Source organism: Cololabis saira, chromosome 17 (genome assembly GCF_033807715.1).
Source record: "Cololabis saira isolate AMF1-May2022 chromosome 17, fColSai1.1, whole genome shotgun sequence".
NCBI classification, from domain to species: domain Eukaryota; kingdom Metazoa; phylum Chordata; class Actinopteri; order Beloniformes; family Belonidae; genus Cololabis; species Cololabis saira.
In genome coordinates, this window is record NC_084603.1 from 18771673 (window position 1) to 18796527 (window position 24855).

Below are 24855 nucleotides of genomic sequence, written 5' to 3' on the forward strand. Positions count from 1 at the left end.
GTCTAGAGACAACTGTTGTATTAGACGCTATATAAATAAAATTGAATTGAATTGAATTAACTCTGCTTTTGAAAAGCTGCTGAATGCTGTCAGGAAGTGTTTTATTGTTGATTTTAAACATAAATTGCGCTGTTTTATGGTCCACTAAATCTCTGAATTTAACCACATTTGAATTTATGAATAATCTATTAGTTGGTTCTTGATAACCTGCTTTGTTGTTTAAATATTACAACTCCAGTGTAAATGAAAGCCAAAACTTGGCAGTTGTGCACCTGTATATCTGTGATATCAAGAAAACTAAATTTAGCAATATATACATATATATAACAATACCCAAGTTAAATAGCCAGCAATTTGTTGTTTCAGTCAGAAAGTTAACAGCTGAATAAATGCTGTCAACAACCTACACGTAAGTCCTGTTTCTCCTAATGTTTGATCTGGAGCAACAGACCACACAGGAGTGGAAACTGTTGGACTTCATGTCCTGTGTTTGCCTTCGACACACAGCCCGTCCTGCAGGGCATGTGTCTCCCTGACCTCGTCTCCTGGTGATAACTCAGATATCCAGGCCAACGGAACACAGATCACAAACCCCCAGCCGGAGGAAAAACGGGCAATAAAGGGGCTGGAGAAAACTAAAATGACAAATGCACACAACTCTCCCTTCACAGTCTGTAAGTGTGAAGATTTCTGCAGTTTCACCCCGAGTTGAGTTTTGTCTGCACATTTATTCCTCTCTGAAGTAACAGTACTGGAGTTGAGGGGGATGAAGGGGGGTGGCATCCCCTCCTGAAATAAAAACGGTCAAAATCATCCCCCCCTGAAATAAAAACGGTCCAAATCATCCCCCCTGTAAAACTGCCACCCCCCCTTTCCATCCCTTATGTCATTTCATCAATTAATGTCGTTTTACTGCTATTTCAACATTTAGAGTCATCACCAGAAAAATAACACCAGAAAAATAACTTATTTGACAATTTTCACCTGTTTCAAGTAAATTTTCACTTGAAATAAGTAGAAAAATCTGCCAGTGGGACAAGATTTATCTTCTTATTACAAGCAAAAAAATCTTGTTCCACTGGCAGATTTTTCTACTTATTTCAAGTGAAAATCTACTTGAAACAGGTGAAAATTGTTGTTATTTCCAGTGATGAGTCTTGTTTTAAGTGTAATGAGATTTTTTTTTACTAAAATGAGACATTTTAACTAGAAATAAGACAAATATTCTTGTTAAGATTGTGAGTTTTTGCAGTGATCCATTTTACTTATCCTGTGAAGGACAGAGTCATATTGATAAGTTCAGAAAAGTGTTTTTTATTGTTGTGTTTTGATGTATTTGATGTAAGCCCAGTGGATATTTAAAGCTTACAGAAGGCTGCATTTAACTGCTGCTATGTCATTCCTGCAGTATTTCTGCAGGTGTTTTGGTCACTGCTATTATTTGTAATATTTTATATTATTTGTAATCAGCACAAATTATCTGTCCCCATGTGATAAAATCCACCATCCCCCCTGATTCTTTTTTACTGCTGGTAACAGGTTCACATTTTGACGAGGTTTTCTCCCCCTGTACTGGGTAAACAGAGCTGGTTTTTATTAGTCTCCAGTTTCCAGTTGGCTTCACTTTTCTGCGTTTGTCAGGCAGCAGCTAAACTTAGGACGAGCACGTGACCGGCATGAATATCACTGCGGTTTATTTCTGTCATCTCTCCGCTCGGCCAGAGCACTAAGAAGATGTTTCCGACGGTCTTTTACAAGAAATAGTTTTAATAAACCCCAATGCTTGTTAGTTAAAAAAAAACAACAAAACATTTACAGAGATTCACTTTCTTACTCGATCATCCAAAAAAAAAAGCTTTATAATATTATATTATTATAATAAACACCGCCCCAGTGGCTCCTGGAGCTTTTTAAAAAAAGTGTGAAAATGGAAATAGATGTGGGAGGGAAATATATTTTCGGTTTTAACATGGTTTCTGTAGGAGGACTAACATGACACAAACATTCTGAACGTTTTCCAATGCTGTAAAAATGTGTAGAATAAATATTACATTTCAACATTTCTGTTAACGAAGATTTGTACGGAAGAGTATCAGGGCCATGCAGGAGAAAAAATATTTGAGGGGAAGATTTTTTTTTATTGTGCACTTCGAGAAAAAAGTAAATATGTAGAAAAAATAGTTGAAATGTCGAGATTAATGTTGAAATACAATTTCAAGAATAAAGTCAACATTTTGACTTTTTTTTTCTCGACATTTTTGACTTTTTGTCTCGACATTTTGACTTTTTGTCTCGGCATTTAGAATTTTTTTTTCTCGACATTTTGACTTTTTTCCTCTCGACATTTTGACTTTTTTCCTCTCGACATTTTGACTTTTTTCCTCTCGACATTTTTGACTTTTTTCCTATCGACATTTTTGACTTTTTGTCTCGGCATTTAGAATTTTTTTTTCCCGACATTTTGACTTTTTTCCTCTCGACATTTTGACTTTTTTCCTCTCGACATTTTGACTTTTTTCCTCTCGACATTTTGACTTTTTTCCTCTCGACATTTTGACTTTTTTCCTCTCGACATTTTGACTTTTTTTTCCTCGACATTTTGACTTTTTTTTCCTCGACATTTTGACTTTTTTCCTCGACATTTTGACTTTTTTCCTCGACATTTTGACTTTTTCCTCGACATTTTGACTTTTTTCCTCGACATTTTGACTTTTTCCTCAAAGTGCATAATGAAAAAAAAAAATCTTCCTCCGCTAACATATTATTTAGATTTTTTTCCTTCCTGACCCTAATACTCTTTCATAGATTCGTGTAACAAAAAGGGTCATGTGGAAAGACATTAACATGCTACATTTGCAGCCGAGGACCCAGTTATAACTAATATAGAAACATGCATTATGTGTTGTCTTCATTCTAAGGCTTTTACAAGATTTTTCATTTTTTGCGGCTCCAGACATATTTGTTTTTTGTGTTGTTGGTCCAATATGGCTCTAAAACATTTGGGGTTGCCGACCTCTGGCCTAGACTGTTTATTAAGTCAGTGACTTTTAAAAGAGAAAACAACATAATCAATGACTCTTCAGATGTGTTGACCCTAAATAAAGTTAACATTCATGGTCATAATGGTTTTCTCAGAGTGTAAATAAACATAAAAATCAGTTTCAGTTCACATACTGCAGTGGTAAAACAATCAGTGTATATCATAAATATATAACATATATTGTCTACCTTTCCGTTTACTTTAAACCCCGCCCACTGAGAAACTACAAGCCAATCAAATCAGTCCGTGAGTGTTGCCTTCAGGGACCGTCAGGAACGCTGCATTTACGAGGAAAACACACCTGAACAATGCTGCAAAACAACTGTAAAACTGGAAAGACTAGGATTTTATGGGGATATATGTAACTTTCAACGGCCAGATTTAGTTCCCACGAGTTGTGTTTAAACTGTCAGAATTTAACTTGGGGGAAAGTCTGTATTTAACGGGACTGACGAATATTTCTGCTTTCACCGTGCAGCTCATTCGCTTTACAGCTATTCTTCTCCAAATTCTAGATATTTTGATTTAGTATTTGTTAATGTATTATAATATATAATGTAAAATAAATGAATAAAAATAATGAATCAGCATGGACTGATTGTCCACGTCTGGTCGGTCTGAATTAGAAAGTTACAGGAGTCAGTGAATGCGTTGTTTGTTATTTAAACACCACGGTGTGTGTTTTTATGTCCGTGTAACATGGCAGGAAAATAAACTATTTCACTTAATAAATCCAACTGAGTAGCAACTTTTAAACGACTAGTTGGTATATTTTTCTTTGAAAACATTTCCATAGTTTTCTCATTCCATACTCTCTTATGTGACCATCCAACAAAAAAAGCCTTATAATATAATATTATTATAATAAACACCGCCGTCTGAGTCACAGTTATAATAAAGTTACTTTACACTGGATTATATAACCTAGACTGTTTATGAAGTGATTTAATAGAGTTAGTGGGCAATGATGACAACACGTTAAACAAAACTTTAGAGCTACATATATATAAATATATATACAAAGTAGGGATGGGCGATATCTTTCTTTCTTTCTTTCTTTCTTTCTTTCTTTCTTTCTTTCTTTCTTTCTTTCTTTCTTTCTTTCTTTCTTTCTTTCTTTCTTTCTTTCTTTCTTTCTTTCTTTCTTTCTTTCTTTCTTTCTTTCTTTCTCTTTCTTTCTTTCTTTCTTTCAGGCTCATTTCTTTCTTTCTCTTCTTTCTTTCAGGCTCATTTCTTTCTTTCGGGCTCATTTCTTTCTTTCTTTCTGGCTCATTTCTTTCTTTCTCTTTCTTTCTTTCTGGCTCATTTCTTTCTTTCTCTTTCTTTCTTTCTTTCTTTCTTTCTTTCTTTCTTTCTTTCTTTCTATCATTTTTACCGCAAGATGACAAATTCTTACCGTAGGGAATTTTTTGGACGGTACTTCAACTTTATTCACAAAATTTTGACTTTTTTCTCAAAATTGTACATCAACATTAATCTCGACATTTCGACTTTTTTCTCAACATTTTGACTTTTTTTCTCAACATTTCGACTCTTTTCTCAACATTTCAACTTTTTTTCTCAACATTTCGACTCTTTTCTCAACATTTCGACTCCTTTCTCAACATTTCGACTCTTTTCTCGAAATTGTATTATTTCGACTTTTTTCTAAACATTTCAACTTTATTCACAAAATTTTGACTTTTTTCTCGAAATTGTACTTCAACATTAATCTCGACATTTCAACTTTTTTTCTCAACATTTCGACTTTTTTTCCTCAACATTTTGACTTTTTTTCTCAACATTTTGACTTTTTTTCCTCAACATTTTGACTTTTTTTCCTCAACATTTTGACTTTTTTTCCTCAACATTTTGACTTTTTTTCTCAACATTTTGACTTTTTTTCCTCAACATTTTGACTTTTTTTCTCAACATTTTGACTTTTTTTCTCAATGCGATATGATGTGACAATAAAGATTGAACTTGAATAATCCCGTTTACCTGGAAATGCAGTAAGTTATTTCGTTTTTTACCTGGAAAGGCAGTAAGTTTTTTGTATTATTTACCTGGAAAGGCAGTAAGTTATTTAGTTTTTTACCTGGAAAGGCAGTAAGTTGTTCCCGTTGCTCTCGGTCCTGAACGCCGACTCCTCCAGCCAGGGCTTGGGCCCGAGCAGGGGCCCGGCCAGGGGCCCGGCCAGGGGCCGCGGGAACTTGGGGGGGGCGATGACACTGCTGGTGCTGTAAGGCTTCTTCATGGGGGAGATGGGGTTGAGGGGCCCCGGCCCCGGGGGCCCCGGGGGGGCCCGGCGGGGGTCCCGGCCGGCCTGCAGGCCGCTCCAGGGGTTGGAGCCGGAGCTCCAGGCTGCGTTCTGGTGGTTGTTCCAGGCCGAGGAGGAGGAGGGGGACGCCGGGGAGCCCTTATTACTGATGGTCTGGTAGGGGCTTTTGTGGGGGGGGAACAGGGGCCCCTGGCTGGGGCTGACGGGGGACCTCCTCTGATTCTGGGACTGATGATTCTGATGCTGCTGATGCTGCTGATTCTGACTCTGGGACTGGTTCTGGGGGCCCATCTGCGGAGAGAAGTTCCCCCCGAACCCCGGGTTGACGTGGTGGGGGAAGTTCTGGAAGAGCATGGTCCCGTTCACCGACGGTACTCCCTGGAAAAAGCTGTCCTCCGTCTGGCCCGTGGACCAGGAGCCCCCGAACGGGGAGGCCGGGGCCCCCAGGGGCCCGCCCAGGGGCCCGCCCAGCGGCCCCAGGCCCCCGGTCTCCTGCTGGAAGCTCAGGCCGGGCAGGATGGGAGACTCCATGGGAGCTTTGTCTCTGCTGCTGCCGGCCGACGGGCTCTCCGACTCGGAGGAGGAAGAAGTTTGATCCGGGGACGGAGTCGGCGTGGAGGAGGAGGAGGAGGAGGGATGAAGAGGAGGAGGAGGAGGAGGAGGAGGAGGAGGAGGCTCCGCTTGCTCGTGCTGATGATAATGAGGCTGGGCTTGGTTTTTGTCCATCAATAAATCATCCTGCATGGTTTGATGAGCTGGAACAGACACGAGGAGTTGCTGTTATTATTATTATAATGCTTAGAATTAAGGAAATCCTGATGAAGTGTGGACAAACTCAACTCAACAAAATCGACGCCGTAGCCTACGTGCGTAGGATACGCGGCGACGCGCGCGTACGCGGTAGGCTCTGCGTCGGTGTAACGCGCAACCATAAATCAGCCCTTTACAGGGACCGGGGCGGCTGCAAAGCGAATTACGCTCTGGTAACCCATTTAAATCCGAGAAAAAAGAAGAATAAAAAAAAACAAATCACACGTCAGCGAGACTACGGAGTTGGATCATAAATCCCCCACAAAGGCAGCGAGATATTCACCAGGTTTTTCGCCACGTCTCGTTTTTTCCCCTTCTCTTCTCCAGCAGGAACTCAGAGCTGCAATGTGAAACTGATTCAGTGTTTTCTGCCCAAGCGCCTCCCCTACATTCATTTACATACGTCAGTAAATACAGCTGTCCTTCACAAGGTGAAAAGCCACCTCTTACCTTGAACTACACACACACACACACACACACACACACACACACTTCCAAAATAAATACAAAAAACTGCACACTTTGTCCCATTTATTTCTTCTTACTGCACCAGAGAGTGACGCAGCTGGAAAACTTTAATATATACACCTTTGAACAATAAAACACAACCCATCATTTCCTTTGCGCATAGTGTATAAGACAACCGAATGAATAATGGAGATAAATATGGGATTTACACAAAAGGAATATTATTATTATGGTGTAAAAGTCCGCATTGGCAGAACAATACTGAATATATTTCATTATGTGCCAGTATTTCTAAATCCAGAGGGTGATCAGTGAAAAGTGCATGTCCTCTATTCATAGGGCTGAGCTGTTCCTGCAGCATTAGGGCAGACAACGCCTTGCAAAAGCCAAAGCAAGCACAGAGCTGGGTTATTTTAGTGGCAAAGTGTCTATCTTTAACTCAATAATGAGCTCTTAAATGTAAATAATGCGTCTGAATGCTGCCAGTCTGCACAGAGTTTCAGTATATTCTGTCAGCTGCATGACGAGGACAGCCGTCAAATCACTCTTAGTTAAAAATATCTTAAATTTCAAACCAGTATAAAGATTGGAAAAGGAGAAGGGGCCACCTCAATTAATTAAAAAGGATGCAATACTCTGAATATTATGAAAATAACACCCAATATTGCATGCCAGGTCTTAATTGTAGCACTGTAATTGTAGAAAATATAAATTTTAATGGCCAAAAGCATGCAGTGCACACATCCCAGCGGTTTAATCCGTGTTTTCTCCTGCAGGAGCAGCGATTCCAAGGTCATGAAAGCAGCAGAAGCAGCGACTCCCAGGCCCTTTTACCTCAAACCCTGGCCGGAGAAAACCGACCCTCAGCAGCCGCTTTTAGTCGCCCTGACCGAGACAAGATCCGACACACATTTCATGAAACTGTCTTGCCATGAAATGAAATCCCCCCCCACTCTCTGTCTCTTCCTTTAATCCATATGCGTCCAACTTCCACACGTCAAACCCGCATGCAGACGCTGCGAGCTCGCGTCTCTTTTTTACCCAACTTGAAATGTTGAATTACCTTTTATCGTTCACCTTTTTGAGACTGTGAATAAGGATATTTTCTGTGTGCCTCGTCAGGGTCTGGGTATGACAAACGAGCTACCCTTGTGTGTGCCGAGATAGTCAGCAGTTGCTTCAACAGCTGATTGACTGCGGCGCATGGACGGAGCCGCGGAGGCTGCTGGGAGTTGGAGTTTTCTCAAGATGGAGCGGCCGCTCCGCAAAAAACTCATCTTAAATTGCCCTTTTCCTGTAGATTTTATCAGATTCAAAGCTATGTAAGATTAAAATAAGAAGTAATTCACTTAAATAGAGTAAAAAACCGCAGGTGGGGGACGATTGACACCAAGAGAGCCACTTAAAACACTCGCATAACGTTTATTTCCATGCAAGTATTTCATTATAGTTTTATCTCCACGATCATCCAGTTTATCTTGTACTAACTCATTAATTCATAAAGGTTTTATAATTTTCTCATATAGGCCCTAAAACCTAAAATATAAAATAATATAAAATAATACAAGTCGGTTTTGTGTCTATAAGAACTACATTTCCGGTTTCTGACGTCATGACGTCATCACGCAGCGTACAGCTGTGCTGTTGTGCGTTTCCTCAGAGACAAAACAGTCACTGGAGTCAAACGGTCACGAAAAAGAGGATTTTTTTTTTTATCCAAAGTAGAATATCAGTCGCAGATAAAGAGTTTTTTTTGTCCTGCTTTCTCACCCTTTTTTTTTCTTTTGTGAAAAGCTTGATAAATGCAGGGTTTGTAGATGCTGATGTCATTATTATGAAACTTATTATGATTAGTTGCAATGCAGATAGTTGTTGTTAGTGTTTCACTGTTGACTTTTATAGAACTATTATACAATAAGGTTATGAGTTTATAATTTGAGCTATCCCATATAAAGAATGGAAATCATTTATTTGAAATGAGTACATGAACACACAGGAATTATGATGGAAAGTGACATTTTGGCTGGTTAGTTTTATGCAGGTGAATGAAGATATTTATTCAGATTATCTGAAGTACCAGTAACTGCAGTTACATGATTGATTGTTAATCGTAACAGACCTTTGCATGTAGCTTACTGTTTTAGATGAACCACCTGTCCTGGAGAAATGAGCTTTTTTCCTGCAGCTGGTTGTTTTGTAAGAAACTGAAATCATTCTGATTCTTAATCTTGTAATGAATGCTCAAGCTAAATGACAGATCTAATGTGTTTTTCTCTAACAGGTCAAACTGACCTAAACCAGCTTTTAACTTGATGTGTATTTACAGTGTTTACTCCAACCCAGAGTTTATAAGTCTTTAAAATAATAGTCATAAAACGGTTATAAAACCGTCATATTTAAGACAAAGACTACCTTCAAGCATTACACTATTAAGATACAAGTGTATAGTTTTATGTGCTTTTTATTATTTTACCTCTCTTCTTATCATTTTATTTCATTTTATGTCTTATTTACTGTTTAATTGTGCCTTGCTGCTTTTAATGTAAAGCACTTTGAATTACCTTGCGTTGAATTGTGCTGTACAAATAAACTTGCCTTGCCTTAAAGGTATTGTGACATCATTTTTAACATGCTTTTAACACTATTAAAAGTCTTGGCCAACATCCCTCAAATGTGTCTAAAAGAGTGTAACAAGAAAAACTTCACTCTAGTACTCTATTCCTGGCTTTTTATTACAGTGTTTTTTTGCCCCGTGAAAAACGCTTCCTTTTTCCCCGTTCCTGTCAATCATTGCCCCGCTCCTCCTCCAAACCTCCTCCAACCAACCGCTACACACTTCTGCCGGCGTCTCCGCACACACGCGCGCACACCGAATCACAAACACCGACACACAGCCCAGACAGGGCGACTACAGCCCGGGATGAAGTCCAACCGGGACCAGAGGACCGGGACCGCAGCTCCCCGCCAGCAATACGCTCACAGCGGCGTCGGGGGAGCGACAGGCGAAGCATGCACGGAAAAGCAGCACGGCGAAGCAGACAGTCCACAGCAAACAATCATAAAAATAAAGGCATGCAAGCAGCAGTGTCTCCTTATCTTAAGTCCAGTCAGTGGCCGCGGGTCTTCTTAGCAGTTCTCCTCCGGTGATTAGAACAGAAGAGGCTCTAAACCGCTCCGTGTTAAGCCTGATTTATGGTTCCGCGTTAAATCGACGCAGAGCTTACGCCGTAGGGTTCAGCGTACGGTGCGCGTCGCCGCGTAACCCTACGCCGTAGGCTCTGCGTCGGTGTAACGCGGAACCATAAATCAGCCTTTATGGTGCTCTGGAGAGGAGAGGAGGCAGGGAGCTGGGTGGAGGGGGCGGTGATTTAGCGGGCCCTGACGTCACGGCCCGCCACCAAACCAGGTGCGCCGTTTTTGCACAGTTATGCGGAAAATCCCAGAAAGCACACAATACACTGAATGTTAAAAGTTCGTTGTTTTTTGGGTGTAATTGATGTCAAGACACCCAACAAAACACAAAAAATCCAGAAAAATTTGTTTTTCATGTCACAATACCTTTAAATTAAATACTTACCTGCTGTACTCTACTGCCCTTGCTTTTTACCAACTTGTGTTTTTTATTATATGACCTCTTTTCTTATCATTTTAATTCATTGTATTTGTTATTTACTGTTTAATTGTGTCTTGCTGCTTTTAATGTTGATGTAAAGCACTTTGAATGAATGAATGAATGAATGAATGAATGAATGAATGAATGAATGAATGAATGAATAGTCTTTATTTCGGTCTTAAGCCTTGTACAAGTTAAGCCATTTTTACAAATCAAAAAATGAAAAAGTAAAATAAACATTCCTTTTGCCGAAAAGGTGTAGCTGAAGCCGAAGCTTCTACCCTTTTTATCTTGTGATCAGCTTAAATCTGAAACATTAGCATTAATCCATGAAAACAAACAATGCATAAAGAAGACAAAAAAATAAATATGACAAAATATAAAATTGACTTTTCACATTCTAGAATGTTTTTGATAATATACTTTATAGTTATAGTGTTTTATATTTATTTACAATATTTCCTTTAAACATTTTCTTAAACTTGAAGATAGAACTGCACATTTTTAGGTCGTTGTCACAACTATTCCATATTTCTCTAGCCTTAATTGATGTCCATCTCTTTTTAATATTAATTCTTACTGTCGTCATCTCAAACATGAGTTTCCCCCCTCAGGTCATAGCGGGTTTCTTTTATTTGGAACAAAGAACTTAAGAACTACATTTCCTTGTACGTTTTGACCGTATAGAAACGTAATTCTCGTCAGTTGTGTGAAATAAGACCTGGAAACAGGTATTGTGGCATAGAATTGTCAAATTGGTTTAATTCACCGTTATAGAAACGTAATTCTTGCCATTTTAAGAATGAGATGTACCTGCTACACTCTACTGCCCTTACTTTTTAACAACTTGTACTTTTTATGATTTTACTTCTTTTCTTATCATTTTATTTCATTTTATTTGTTATTTACTCTTTAATTGTGTCTTGCTGCTTTTAAAGTTGATGTAAAGCACTTGGAATCACCCTGTGTTGAATTGTGCTATACAAATAAACTTGCCTTACCTTGCTTTGCCTTAAATTATAGTAAAGTAATGATAATGCAATACCATACATTATAATTACTTCTATTATTACATACATACATAGTAGCACCACTTAATTCTGGGGCGTTTGTTTTGTTTTCTTTTGTTTGCCTTGATTTGCTTTGATTTTGACTATATTTATATATGCATATAATTGAGTATTATATCACTGTATTGAACAGTTATTGAAACTCGTCTTGTTATAAGTAAGAATGTATGTAAGATTCAGGGGTACTTTTTTAACAACTTGGGCTTTTTATTATTTTACCTCTTTTCTTATCATTTTATTTCATTTTATTTGTTATTTACTGTTTAATTGTGTAATGCTGCTTTTAAAGTTGATGTAAAGCACTTGGAATTACCTTGCGTTGAACCGTGCTACACTAATAAACCTGCCTTGCTCTATAAGAACTACATTTCCCATGAGGCGTGCGCCTTGTTGTGATGACGTCATGACGCAGCACGTACAGCTGTTTCTCTTTCGCCAGTCAATGGAGTCAAACGGTCACGCCGAAGGAGCCCATCACCGCTTTAAAGGGGATTTATTAACCCGCAGCAGAGCTCCAGTCGCTGATAAAGAGTATTTAAACCTGAGCGGAGTCTTCTCGAGCTGAATATCCGCGTGGTTTGGAGCTGATAAAGCGGTTATTAAACCCCCAGGCCCGGGCAGGAGCCGGCCAGCTAACTAGGCCACGGTGGAAACACAGAACTGTTATAAAAACTAAACTGTTATTAAACCGGACTTTTAATGGTTTCACTGTAACTCAGGGTTAAACTTTACACCAGGAACACTGCGGTTCTTCTAACTGATCCCACACCATGGCGGAACAGAATGCAGTTGTCACGCAGCAGAATCTGGACAGGTGAGTGTTAATATAATATAATATAATATAATATAATATAATATAATATAATATAATATAATATAATATATAATATAACACATCCATGGTGTGAGCTGCCGCTGCAGTTACAGTCAGTTACATTACTACATTACATTACAATTACATTACGTTACATTCAGTTCAATTACATACATTCAATGTAATGTAATGATTACTAGGCCTGTGTTGAAAAAATCAATTTCCCAATTCTAAATTGATTCTCATATTAATTCCTAAAAATCGATTCATATGTCTGAAGATCGATTTATTTTTCTTTTTTTCTTTTATTTATTTATGTTTTTTTTTTCATCATTACATTACAACTTTTGGTTATTTTTTTCTTTATCCCGAAAAAAGGAATGTTTTGTTGGACACAAGAATAATTGGTGCCATGTTTTTGCATTTAAATATGTTTAAAGGTATGAAAACATTAAAGTTTTAGGTTATAATTACATAAATTGTCTATATTTCATTACTTTATATACTGTCTTGGGGTTACATTTGCATAAAATGCTAAAAACCAAATGCTCAAAAATTAAAAACCAAAATAGACCGAAAATGGAACAAATAAAAACGGAATGTGGGAAAAAATAATTTTTTTATTTCCTGCGATTTCCTGTTTCCTCCCCGGATCTGTTTGGTAATTCTACACGGTGTTTCTGTTTCAGTTCTATCAGCATTCTGGGAGCTGATTGGTCCTTACAGCATCATTAGCTGCAATACTTGCTGTTGAATCTCAATATAATAATAGTATTAATATGTTGCAGAACTACAGTCATATAATTCATGCAACAGCTCAAAAAACAGTTTTAATAACACTAACCCAAATCCATATTGGAATCGAATCAAATCAAATCTTGATAATCGATTCGGAATCGAATCGATTCTTGACATTTGAATCGATCCCCAGCCCTAATGATTACATTACAATTATATTACAATCAATTAAATTACATTACATTACATTACATTCACTTACATTACATTACATTCAATTGAAATTAATTGGAATTTTATTTCCAACTTGGAACAGTAGTGAATACAAAACAATAGTAATCAATTAAAAAAAAAAAATATATATATATATATATATATATATATATATATAAGAAGAAAACAAAAATATAAATAAAATAACGTTCAATTAAATTCAATTGAAATTTTATTTCAAACATGGAACAGTAGTGAATACAAAACAATATTAATCAATAATAAATACATGTAAATAAGAAAACAAAACAAAAATATATTTAAAAAAATGTTAAAAAAAAACAAGAAAACAAATACAGGTGGGAGGAGGTATAAACTTATTTAATCCCATCCCCTTTCCACAACTAAACATAAATTATATCTATTATATCTGTATTTATAAATATATATAATTTTTACAAAAATAACTTGTAATAATAATACAAGACGTAAGCTCTATCATAAATATAATATTGAATTGAATTGACATTTCTATCTCCAACATGGAACAGTAGTGAATACAAAACAATAGTAATCAATAATAAATAAATGTAAATAAGAAAACAAAACAATATAAATAAATATAATATATAATAAATAAAATATAATAAATAAAAAACAAAATGTAAAAAAAACAAGAAAAAAGACAAGAAAACAAATACAGTTGGGAGGAAGTATACATTTATTTAATCCCACCCCCTTTCCACAACTAAACATAAATTATATATATTATATCTGTATTTATTTTTCATACTATACACTAATTTGTATAAATATATATCATTTTTACAAAACTAACTTGTTTAAGACAAGATGTAAGCTCTAACATAAATATAATATTGAATTGAATGGCTCTTTTCTGCAATACGTCACACCACCCTCTAACAGAAATGTGGGATTTCTTTGCAGAAATGCTCCTAACTTGGGCCTAATGTTGCTTTTTATACCAGCCAATCCCTTTTTAACCGTGATGTTCAGGGACAGCGAATAGCAGCGGGTGTAATATTGATTAATACTGCAGAAAGTGACCTTACCTCACCTTAACTTTATATTATTTGTAGTTCTAATATGTTTTTCTTTTTAATTTTTAAATGTGCAAATTAATGAATATCATGTAGAACATTGATCAAACATGTGGCCCTTTAACTGTTGATTTTTATGCAAGGGGACAACTTAATCCAGTGAAACCCTTGAAATTGTCACGTTCATAATAGAATAAAATAATAGAATAAGCTTTACTGGCCAAGTTTGAACAAGCCAGACAAGTAATTTGTTTTCGTTCACTGAACCCAGATTTAAATTACAAACAGTAATAGACAAATGGCTCTAATTACAGGGTTCATACGTTTTGAAAAAACCTGGAAAAGTAATGAAATTTGAAAATGTAATTTTTCAAGGCCTGGAAAAGTTTTGGAATCATAAGTTCATCCCAAAAGTTTTGGAAAAGTCATGGAATTTATTTTTCTCGTTTAATGATAACATTTAGTAATAACAGCCTATAAGGTAGATTTAAAATTGATCCATAAATATTTCGTATAGAAAAGTCTCGCACGTTCTCACGCGTGACGTGCCGAGCATCTTGGGCATCATGCAGATCGGTTATAATTACAGTTATTACAGTTATATTTACTATACAACATATACTACACCATAGTGCTGGTATATCAGTGTTAGTTTAAACACATGTTTATTTTGTATAAAACCATAATTGTCATTAGATCTCCTCCACTGTGGTGACTTTTTACATAGTTTTATTCCTATATTTCATTCATACATTGATGTTTTAGAGGGTCATGTATAGTCATGAAAACTGAAGCTGCCAAGTCATGGGAAAGTCATGGAAATGTGTTGGTTAAAATGTGTATGAAGTGAAAGGTGCAGGAGTATGAGGTTTCAATAACATGGTTATTGAAAGGTGCATTGTTACAGCATATGATTATGGTTTTTATTATTATCATTGCACAGTGATTGATTACTCTGAGACTCTATGAGTGATGAGATTCATCAGAGCAACAGCTTGGGGGAAGAAACTGTCTCTGATTCTGGAGATTTTGGCTACAGAATCATAATCATAATCAGGTTTATTGGCCAAGTTTGAACATGCCAGACAGGGAATTTGACTCCGGTTATTTCGCTCACTGTACAGTAAATAGACAAATGGCTCTTATTAACATATATACAATTTAAAAAAAAAACGTGAAAGGTGCAGCAGTTTGAGGTAGACATGATTATTGAAAGGTGCGTTGTTACAGCATATGATTGTGGTTTTTATTATTATTATTAGTGCACAGTGATTGATTACTCTGAGACTCTATTGGCTCTTTTCCACTAGTACCTACTCATCTCGAGGTTGGAGAAGCTGCTGTGACGTATTTGATTGTGTGATCTAAAGGAAGAAGACAACAACACTAAAGATGTAGAACCTGGAGGAGATGATAGATGTGCTGCTGGGTCTGTGGCTTGTGTTTGATATCAAGTTAAAAATGAGAGTGAGAGAAGCTTCAAGCGGCGACGCGTTTGAATTTTGTTAGTTTGTCTCGCCACTGCTGAAAAGTCAGCTGGAGCCGTGTGCAGCTATGAAGAGACAGAGCTCCTGGTAGATCTGGTCGTTCCTTATCTCCGTCTAGATCTTTTTAATTCTCTCCTCAGCACCAGGTTTATGAACATCTGCACCTCAGAGTTGGATCACCAAACAGACTTCTGCTGCCGTTGCTGCTGGAATAAAATGAACAAGAATCTCCGTCAGAGTCTCTTTCTCTGATTTCACATCCTGACTCAGACGTCTGACTCCAACCCCCGACCAATCGGTGGCCTGGAGTGGGATGACGTCACAGCCGACTCAGCAGCTTAAAACCTCGACAGAATAGAAACAGAAAAGTATCTACTCGGCACGTTGGACCCCTAGTGGGAAAGAACCAAACCAAGTCGGGCTGAGTAGGTTCTAGTCCAGGGGTCGGCAACCCAAAATGTTGAAAGAGCCATATTGGACAAAAACACAAAAAACAAATATGTCTGGAGCCGCAAAAAATGAAAATCTTGTTTAAGCCTTAGAATGAAGGCAAATGGCGAAAGGCGAAATGTCAAGAAAAAAGTCGAAATGTTGAGAAAAAAGTTGAAATGTCGAGATTAATGTTGAAGTACAATCTCGAGGAAAAAGTCAAAATGTCAAGAAAAAAGTCAAAATTTCGAGGAAAAAGTGGAAATGTAGAGAAGAAAGTCGAAATGTCGAGATTAAAAAGGAAAGGAAAAAGGAAGAAAAAAAGGAAAAAATAAAAAAAGGGGGAAAAAAAGAAGAAAATAAGGTAAAACATTTTTGAAAAAGCTCCAGCGAGACACTTTTTTTATTTTCAAATGTGCAAATTAATAAATAGAGCCAAGCAGTGGCAGTGGCATTGCTCAAACATGTGGCCCTTTAACTGTTGGTTTTTATGCAAGGGGACAATTTAATCCAGAGAAACCCTTGAAATTGTCACGTTCATAATTACCAGCCACTGTGGCATTGAATGAACTGCTTATCTTGTTACGAAAGACGCCAGATATCATTTCTATAACAAGTGTGCGCTCATTGTCCATGAACTTGTGAGTATTTGTTGGGGGGAAATTTTGTGAAGCTAAAATGGCAAACACGATATGTTTTTTCTCCTCAGACTTGTTTAGCAATATTCAAATGTTTTAGCTGTCCAATGTCTGGCACATACTTGATTGCATTTATTTTGAAGCCATATTAATATTTTCTTCAGTGATTTGATGAACTTAAACATCTAATAAACATAGTAACCTGTCATCCTCAAGCCCCAAAGCAAGATAGTTGAAATAGGCTGACCATCTCTATACATCACAATATTATTATTATTATTATATTATCAGCCTGCCGCCTTCTTGCATTTCTTATCAGGTGCCGTTTAACATTTCACACGTAACAACACAAGCATATTAACCACCTTTAGGCCAGCGACATGTGGTTACAAAGGCATAAACAAAAGTTTATTTTACATTATAGGTGTGCTTCTCTGGGTTAGGGTTAGAGCCGGGGATCGATTCAAATGTCAAGAATCGATCCGATTCGTAGGATTCAGAATCGATTATCAAGATTTGATTCGATTTGGGTTAGTGTTATTAAAACAGTTTTTTGAGCTGTTGCCTGAATTATATGACTGTAGTTCTGCAACATATTAATACTAGTATTATATTGAGATTCAACAGCAAGTATTGCAGCTAATGATGCTGTAAGGACCAATCAGCTCCCAGAATGCTGATAGAACTGCTTTCAGAAACATTGTGGAGCAGAATTACCAAACACATCCAGGGAGGAATCTCTTTGAAACTTTTATTTTTTAACACATTCCGTTTTTATTTTTTCCATTTTCAGGTTTTTAATTTTTGAGAATTTGGTTTTTAGCATTTTATGCAAATGTGACTCCAAGACAGTATATAAAGTAATGAAATATTGACGATTATAACTGAAAACTTTAATGTTTTCATACCTTTTAAAAATATTTAAAGGCAAAAACATGGCACTAGTTATTCTGATGTCCAACAAAACATTCCTTTTTCGGGCATAAACAAAAAATACCAAAAGTCGTAATGTAATGATGAAAAAAAAATTTGATTTTTAGACATAGGAATAGATTTTTCGGAATTAATATGAGAATCGATTTAGAATCGGAAAATCTATTTTTTCAACACAGGCCTAGTAGAAGTACAGAAAAGTGAAGAACAGAGTTCAGTTATTAAGATTCAGTGTGACAATGACTATTTTCTTCCACGAATCAATGAAGGTTTTTTTTTTTTTTTAAATCTGAACCGGTGATAAATAGCCTTTTTCACACTTATCTAGACTATTATTAAATTCAGTCACGATTAGTGCCTTCCATGACGACAATCAGGACCAGAGTGGGAGTAGAGATGAGGAGAAGCAGCAGCTTTAGGTGTAGGCGCATTTGTGTGCCATTTCCTTTTAAACCCTCACCGTCATCTGACAGGAAGTGCGGCTGTGACGACTATGAGCTATTTATCCCTGCATATTCTGGCCAGTATTGAACTTTGGACCTTGAAACACACGGTACAGTTGCAAAAATAAGGGCACAGCATACGAGCTCAGTGAAATGTGCTTTGGCCTGTGCAGGCGTGTGGACGAGGCGTTAACCCTGACGGTGTTTGAGGAGCCGATAGCACAAGAGCTGGGTAGAGTAGCCAAAATCTGTACTCAAGTAAAAGTACTGTTACTTCAGAATAATATAACTCAAGTAGAAGTAAAAAGTAGTCATCCAAATAATGACTTGAGTAAAGGTAAAAAAGTACTTGATGAAAAAACTACTCAAGTACTGAGTAACACAACCATTCAAACAGACAAAAGTACAAAATAATCATCTTCAGGCAAATTAAATCAATAAAATAAATTAAAATTAATAAAAAAGCTTAAATTAAAATAATCTTAAAGTAAATTCAAGTACTTTAATAAATAATAAAATAAATAAAATAATAACAGAATAAAAAATAAATTAAGCACAAGTAGCACAAAATTTCCAGCCTTTGTACTTTTCTTTTTTAACCAGCAGAACTAGAACAAACATGAACTCATAGAAACTCTGTGTGTGTTTGAGTCTGTGTAAATGTGACAAAACATGCAAAAACAAACATTTTTCCCAAAGAATCACTCAGTGATGTCATGAGATTGACGCGTACGTGGATAAAAGGGATAAAAGAAAAGTAACAGCTCAACGTAGCCTAATGTAGCGGAGTAAGAGAAACAGTTTCTTCTTCACAAATCTACTCAAGTAAAAGTAAAAAGTATAGTGATTCAAAACTACTCCTAAAAGTACAACATTTCCCAAAACGTACTCAAGTAAATGTAACGGAGTAAATGTATCTCGTTACTACCCAGCTCTGATGTCATGTCCCCCCGTTTGAGACGGTTTTGTACTTGGTCTCTATCAGGGACAAACACGAGGTTCTCCGCTTTTATCTGGACCTGCCACGAGCAGTTTTCTGCCTCTGCAATGCAGCGTTTCACAAATACATGCGGGCGACGTGTTTGATTCAAGACAAACCTTGTACCGTCTCTTTCACACACTTCTTTTTATACTTTTTTTCTTTCTCTGTCATCTTTGTCTGTTTTATTTTGTCCTGCATACTCACTCTTTTTTTTTTCTTCTGTGAAAAGCTTGATAAATGCAGGGTTTGTAGGTGGTGATGTCATTATTATGAAACTTATTATGAAAGTTGCAGTGCAGATAGTTGTTGTTAGTGTTTCACTGTTGACTCTTATAGAACTGTTATACAATAAGGTTAGTACTTTATTATTTGAGCTGGCCCTTATAAAGAATGGAAGTCGTTTATTTGAAATGAGTACATGAACACACAGGAACTATGACTGCGTTTCCAGCATCAATAACCCCTTTAAAACCCAAATATTGGCAATAACCCGAATTTGCACGGCCATGTAAACACCAATAACCCCTTTTGAATAACCCGAATTTGCCCTGGGTTACTCCTTTTAAAACCCGAATATTCGGTCACGTAAACGCCAAACGGAATATCCCCATCAAACTGAACAGGAATTTGTTTTCTGCTCATGCTCTGTTCACAAGGAATCCTTGTCTTTTGAGTCCAGGAAGTTCTTATAAACACGGAGAAACCAAGACCAGGAGGAGACTAATCACTTCATAAATGTAATGAAGGAATTAACATTTCTGCATTTGTAGACGGTAGAAAGTACCGGGATAGAAGATTTACAAGAAGGAGAGAGAAAAGTTGCGCGAAGCAGCATTTGTTTTGAATTTACAGTGTTTACTCCAACCCAGAGTTTATAAGTCTTTACAATAATAGTAATAAAACGGTAATAAAACCGTCATATTTAAGACAAAGACTACCTTCAAGCATGGAAGGAGAGTCATGTGACTGTAGTGCATTTCTTTTCTGAAAGTTTTGGATTATTAACCTACAAACCATCACTGGCCTCAGGCTTTCCGTCTGAAAACAAGTCGCTATTGTGTGTGAGAAGCCTTTTACTGCAAAACAAATGTAGCTACGGGTATTAATAATAATATTAACTTTATGAAATTGTGGGCCAATGAATGTGTAAACAAACACTTTCTTTTTTCCTGGATTCCTGTAAACATGTTAAAATACAAAGGTAGAAACACCAACGACACACAGAGTAGCCCATCATTTCCGACTGCCATGGCTGCAAAATCTTTGTTTGGTAAACAGTCTTATAAATGCCAACGTAAAACACATTTCTGGAAGAAAAAATAACAACCCAGGAACCTGCATATTAAACTAAATGACATGCAAGTATAATACTTAGCATTAAAGTCAGGCAATCTTAGAAGCTGGATGTGATGTCGGGTTTCAGGAAATTATAAGGACATGGACGGTGTAATCATGAGAACTTTCTGGGAGCATTCATGGCAACGGAGAATCAGTTTAACCAGAGAACGACTGAGAAAAGGTTCTTCTAATCTGGGACTGTTGGTAACTGGATCCTACACCGACTCAAGATGACAAACACGCCATTATCTCACTGGCTGGGACAAAACTAGTCTGAGATTAGGCAGAGCCAGTCAGACGTGCAGAAGGCCCACCACGTCTTAACCTCGTTTAGGATCTTTGTGGACCTTCTGTCCAATTCCTTTATGCCGAAGACTAGGCGGTTTTTCCCACGGTCACATGACCATCGATGAGCGAAAGGAGTCTTTGTGAGGCGGCTTACACGCCGCTTAAAAACACCGGGGCCGGACTCGTGAGGCGACGCTGTAGTTCTGTAGTCACGTAAACGTCACCAGCAGACCCGACTCTTCTTTGGATGTTAATGGTTTGCATTAATGGGCGTGGCCTAATGGCTCAACAGCGCCCCCTAGAAAACCTTGTGCCTCAAGCCCCACAATACGGTTTGACGTACATGCACGAAAATGGCTACACACCTGTATCATGTCACAACTTAAAGAAAAGTCTCTTGGAGCCATGGCCGAAACCCAACAGGAAGTCGGTCATTTTCAATTAATCGTGTCATTTTGGCGCAATTTATGCCATTCCTTCGGCCGTTAATACGGCCCGAACCGTCACGTGCACCCAGGTGTGTTATACATCAAAATGTGCGTCTCCATCCTGCGACGATGGGCATTACTTTTCTCAGTCAAAAGCGTTACCGTGGCAACGCTAGACGCCAAAAAGCGCGCCCCACCTTCATTTTGGTCCATATTTGATAGTTCCTACTTTCTGCAACAACCTTTGAATGGTTTGACATAGAGACTTGTGGGTGGTGTCATCGGACTCAGTTTTGAGTCCTTGACTTTTATTGGTGAAAATTGCACGCGTGAGGGCCCGTTCATCGCTGCTTGCGGCTTTAATGAATATCATCCCCACAATATGGAAATCAGCTTTTGTTGTGCCACTTTTTAAAGGTGGGGACCCAACTGATCTCAACAACTATCGTCCTATCTCAAAATTGCCAATTCTAGCTAAAATATTCGAATCTCAAGTACATTTTCAGATAAAACAGTACTTGGTAAACAATAATATTCTGTGTGAAACGCAGTCTGGTTTAGGGCAGGACATAGCACCATGACTGCAACGATGTCTGTGCTTAATGACACCTGTAATGCTTTAGACCAGAAGAAACACTGTGCTGTACTGTTTATTGATTTAACCAAGGCTTTTGATCGTGTTAACCATGGATTACTGCTTAAAAAACTCAAAGATATTGGCTTTTCTGACCCAGCTGTTCACTGGTTCAGGAATTATCTTACTGACAGGACCCAATGTGTAGCTACAGATGGGCACCAGTCAGACTTTATCACAATTTCCAATGGGGTCCCTCAAGGTTCTGTTTTGGCTCCTGTCCTATTTACAGTTTTTATTAATGACATCGGGAGGAATCTGAACAGTGCAAAAATCCATCTTTACGCAGATGACACAGTTATTCATTCGATCGCCCCCTCTCTTTCCCAAGCCATCAATGATCTCCAGTCTGCTTTTGAACAGCTCCAGACATCACTGACTGAACTAAAGTTGGTCCTCAACGCCAAAAAGACCAAATTTATGACTTTCACCAGAACCCGTTCAACCAACATCATCCATCCTGGAATACAAACTACAGCAGGAGAAACTATTGAAAGATTACCATCATATAAATACCTAGGTATCTGGTTGGATGACAAACTGTCATTTTCAGAACATGTGTCTCATCTGGTAAAGAAACTGAGGGCTTTGCTGGGGTTTTATTATAGAAACAAAACCTGTTTTAACATTGTTGCCAAGAAAAAACTGGTTCAGGCAACTTTTTTAAGCACTCTGGATTACGGGGACATTATTTATATGCATGCTGCCTCCTCAAAACTTCATTACCTTGATACAGTTTATCACAGTGCTTTGCGTTTTATTACCAACTCAGCGTTTAGGACACATCACTGTGTTCTCTATTCTCTGGTCTCCTGGCCCTCACTGACCCTAAGGAGACAACACCATTGGATTATTTTTATTTACAAAGCCATTCTGAATAAACTCCCCACATATCTGTCCAACTTGTTGTCTCCAGCTCATAGTGTGTACAGCTCCCGCTCTTCCACACGGAAGCTGTATAAAGTCCCCAGGATTCATACAGAACTTGGCAAAGCAGCTTTCGCCTATGCTGCTCCCTGGTCCTGGAACCACATTCAGAACTCTCTTAAACTTTCTGGACTCATCTCCTTGGGTGAATTCAAGGTTCTTCTTAAACAGAATCTAACAGAAATGTGGACCTGCTATTTTTAATGTAAGGTATTGTAATGTTGTTTGCACTGTCTGTTGTTGTTGTTGTTGTTGTTAAATTGATTTTATTGTTGTTGCACCAGTTAAGCCTCTTGGCCAGGTCTCCCTCGTAAAAGAGATTCAGTCTCAAGGGATTTTCCTGGTAAAATAAAGGTTAATAAATTAATTTCAGTTTGGCGTTGACATCTATTGGTCCTGTGTGATGGGATTGTTTACCTGCTGCTCATTCTTGTGAATCACGCGTAAATGCTTTTCAAAGTAAGTGGTAAAATCAAAAGCAGCATCGTACCCTTCCCTTGAAGGGTGAGACAATAAATCAGAGTTTGAGCAAATTATTGATGAACGATTATGGAGTGTTACAATTTGGAATTTGGAACAATTTGGTTCTGTTGTCGAACATTAGGCCTGTGTTGAAAAAATAGATTTTCTGATTCTAAATCGATTCTTATATTAATTCCTAAAAATCAATGTGTATGTCTAAAGATCGATTTTTATTTATTTTTTATTATTTTTTTCATCATTACATTACAATTTTTGGTATTTTTTTGTTTATGCCCAAAAAAGTTTTGTTGGACACCAGAATAACTACTGCCATGTTTTTGCCTTTAAATATGTTTAAAGGTATGAAAACATTAAAGTTTTCAGTTATAATTGCATAAATTGTCTATATTTCATTACTTTATATACTGTCTTGGGGTTAGATTTGCATAAAATGCTAAAAACCAAATTCTCAAAAATTTAAAACCCGAAAAAAAACCCAAAAATGGTAAAAAAAAATTAAAACGGAATGTGGGGAAAAAATAAAACTGATTTCATATCATTAGCTGCCAATACTTGCTGTCGAGTCTCAATATAATAGCAGTATTAATATGTTGCATAAGTAGTCATATAATTCTTGCAACAGCTCAAAAAACAGTTTTAATAACACTAACCCGAATTGATATCGGAATCAAATCGGATCGAATCAAATCTTGATAATCGATTCTGAATCTTAAGAATCGTAATCGAATCAATTCTTGACATTTGAATCCATCCTCAGCCCTGTCGAACATTGTAATGTTTATTTTGTTTAACTGAAAGCCAGTTTCCATTTGAAATTGCCTTGTATTTCTCGTCATTTAGGACACATTGTTGTACATCTGTAGTGTAGCTTAATCTGCTGGGGTGGTCTGTTGTGTGTTTGAACGGGGCCAGGCTGCAGATTAGGGTTTCACATCGGGGATAACGTTTCCGTGTTCTTGTATTCGGGTTACAGACCGGTGGATCTGGAGCAGCACTGAGATCTTTCCTCCCGCCGAGACATTTGTGTTTTATGTCCGTCTCTGGGCAGCGCTCCACCTGATATCACCCAGGGTATCAGAGATTTTCCGTACCCCTTCCTAGTATTGCAGTGCCAGTGATAAGTGTTGATGCTGAACGTGATAGAGCACGGTCATGCAAACGTTACGTGGTGAGATAAATAAAGACTAGACCGGAGTGAGAAGGGAGGGTTTATGTCTCTCCTGGACTCTGATTGCCCCCCCATGTTCCCACTGTGGCCCTTTGATTTTAAGATTTTATTTCGAACAGGCATGATAAAAAAAAAAAAAAAAAAAGAGTACAAAAAAGTAAAAAAACAATACAGAATACCCGAGTGCCTCGACCGAAAAAGTCAAAATGTCGGATTGATGTTGAAGTACAATTTCGAGAAAAAAGTCGAAATGTCGAGAAAAAAATCGAAATGTCGAGATTAACATTGAAGTACAATTTTGATAAAAAAGTCGAAATATCGAAAAAAAGCCGAAATGTCGAGGAAAAAGGAAGAAAAAAGAGAAAAAAGAAAAAAAATAAGAAAAAATGAAAAAAAATTAGAAAAGAAAGCAAAAAAAGAAGAGAAAAAAGAGACAAAAAATAAGAAAAAAGGAAAAAAAAAAGGTCAAACATTTTTGAAAAAGCTCCAGGCGCCACTAGGGCGGCGCTAAAGAGAGCAGGTTGACGACCCCTGCCTGAGGTTGTACTCTCTTTCAAAAAACACCCCCTGTAAACCTCCTTATCCTCCAT

At 37.4% G+C, this 24855-nt stretch overlaps 2 protein-coding genes across 6 annotated transcripts in view; one reads left to right on the top strand and one right to left on the bottom strand.

Annotated features, from left to right (window-relative positions):
- cpeb3 (cytoplasmic polyadenylation element binding protein 3) overlaps positions 1–7752 on the bottom strand; it is an 88978-nt gene extending 81226 nt beyond the window's left edge. For 3 of the 5 annotated variants that reach the window (XM_061745796.1, XM_061745795.1, XM_061745793.1), the window contains exons 1-2: positions 6394–7583; positions 5118–6055 (exon numbers count right to left, since the gene is read on the bottom strand). In XM_061745796.1, the coding sequence (XP_061601780.1) occupies positions 5118–6055; positions 6394–6505 (1050 nt within the window). In that variant the 5' untranslated portion in view covers positions 6506–7583. Of the gene's footprint in view, positions 1–5117; positions 6056–6393; positions 7584–7641 lie in introns of those variants that run through there. The other 2 variants (XM_061745797.1, XM_061745794.1) reach the window with 2 other exon arrangements.
- Positions 7753–11687: 3935 nt separating this feature from the next.
- Positions 11688–24855, top strand: part of marchf5 (membrane-associated ring finger (C3HC4) 5) — a 38292-nt gene continuing 25124 nt past the window's right edge. Inside the window, exon 1 of the mRNA XM_061745552.1 lies at positions 11688–12075. Coding sequence (XP_061601536.1) covers positions 12032–12075 — 44 coding nt within the window. The 5' untranslated portion in view covers positions 11688–12031. The remainder of the gene's footprint in view (positions 12076–24855) is intronic.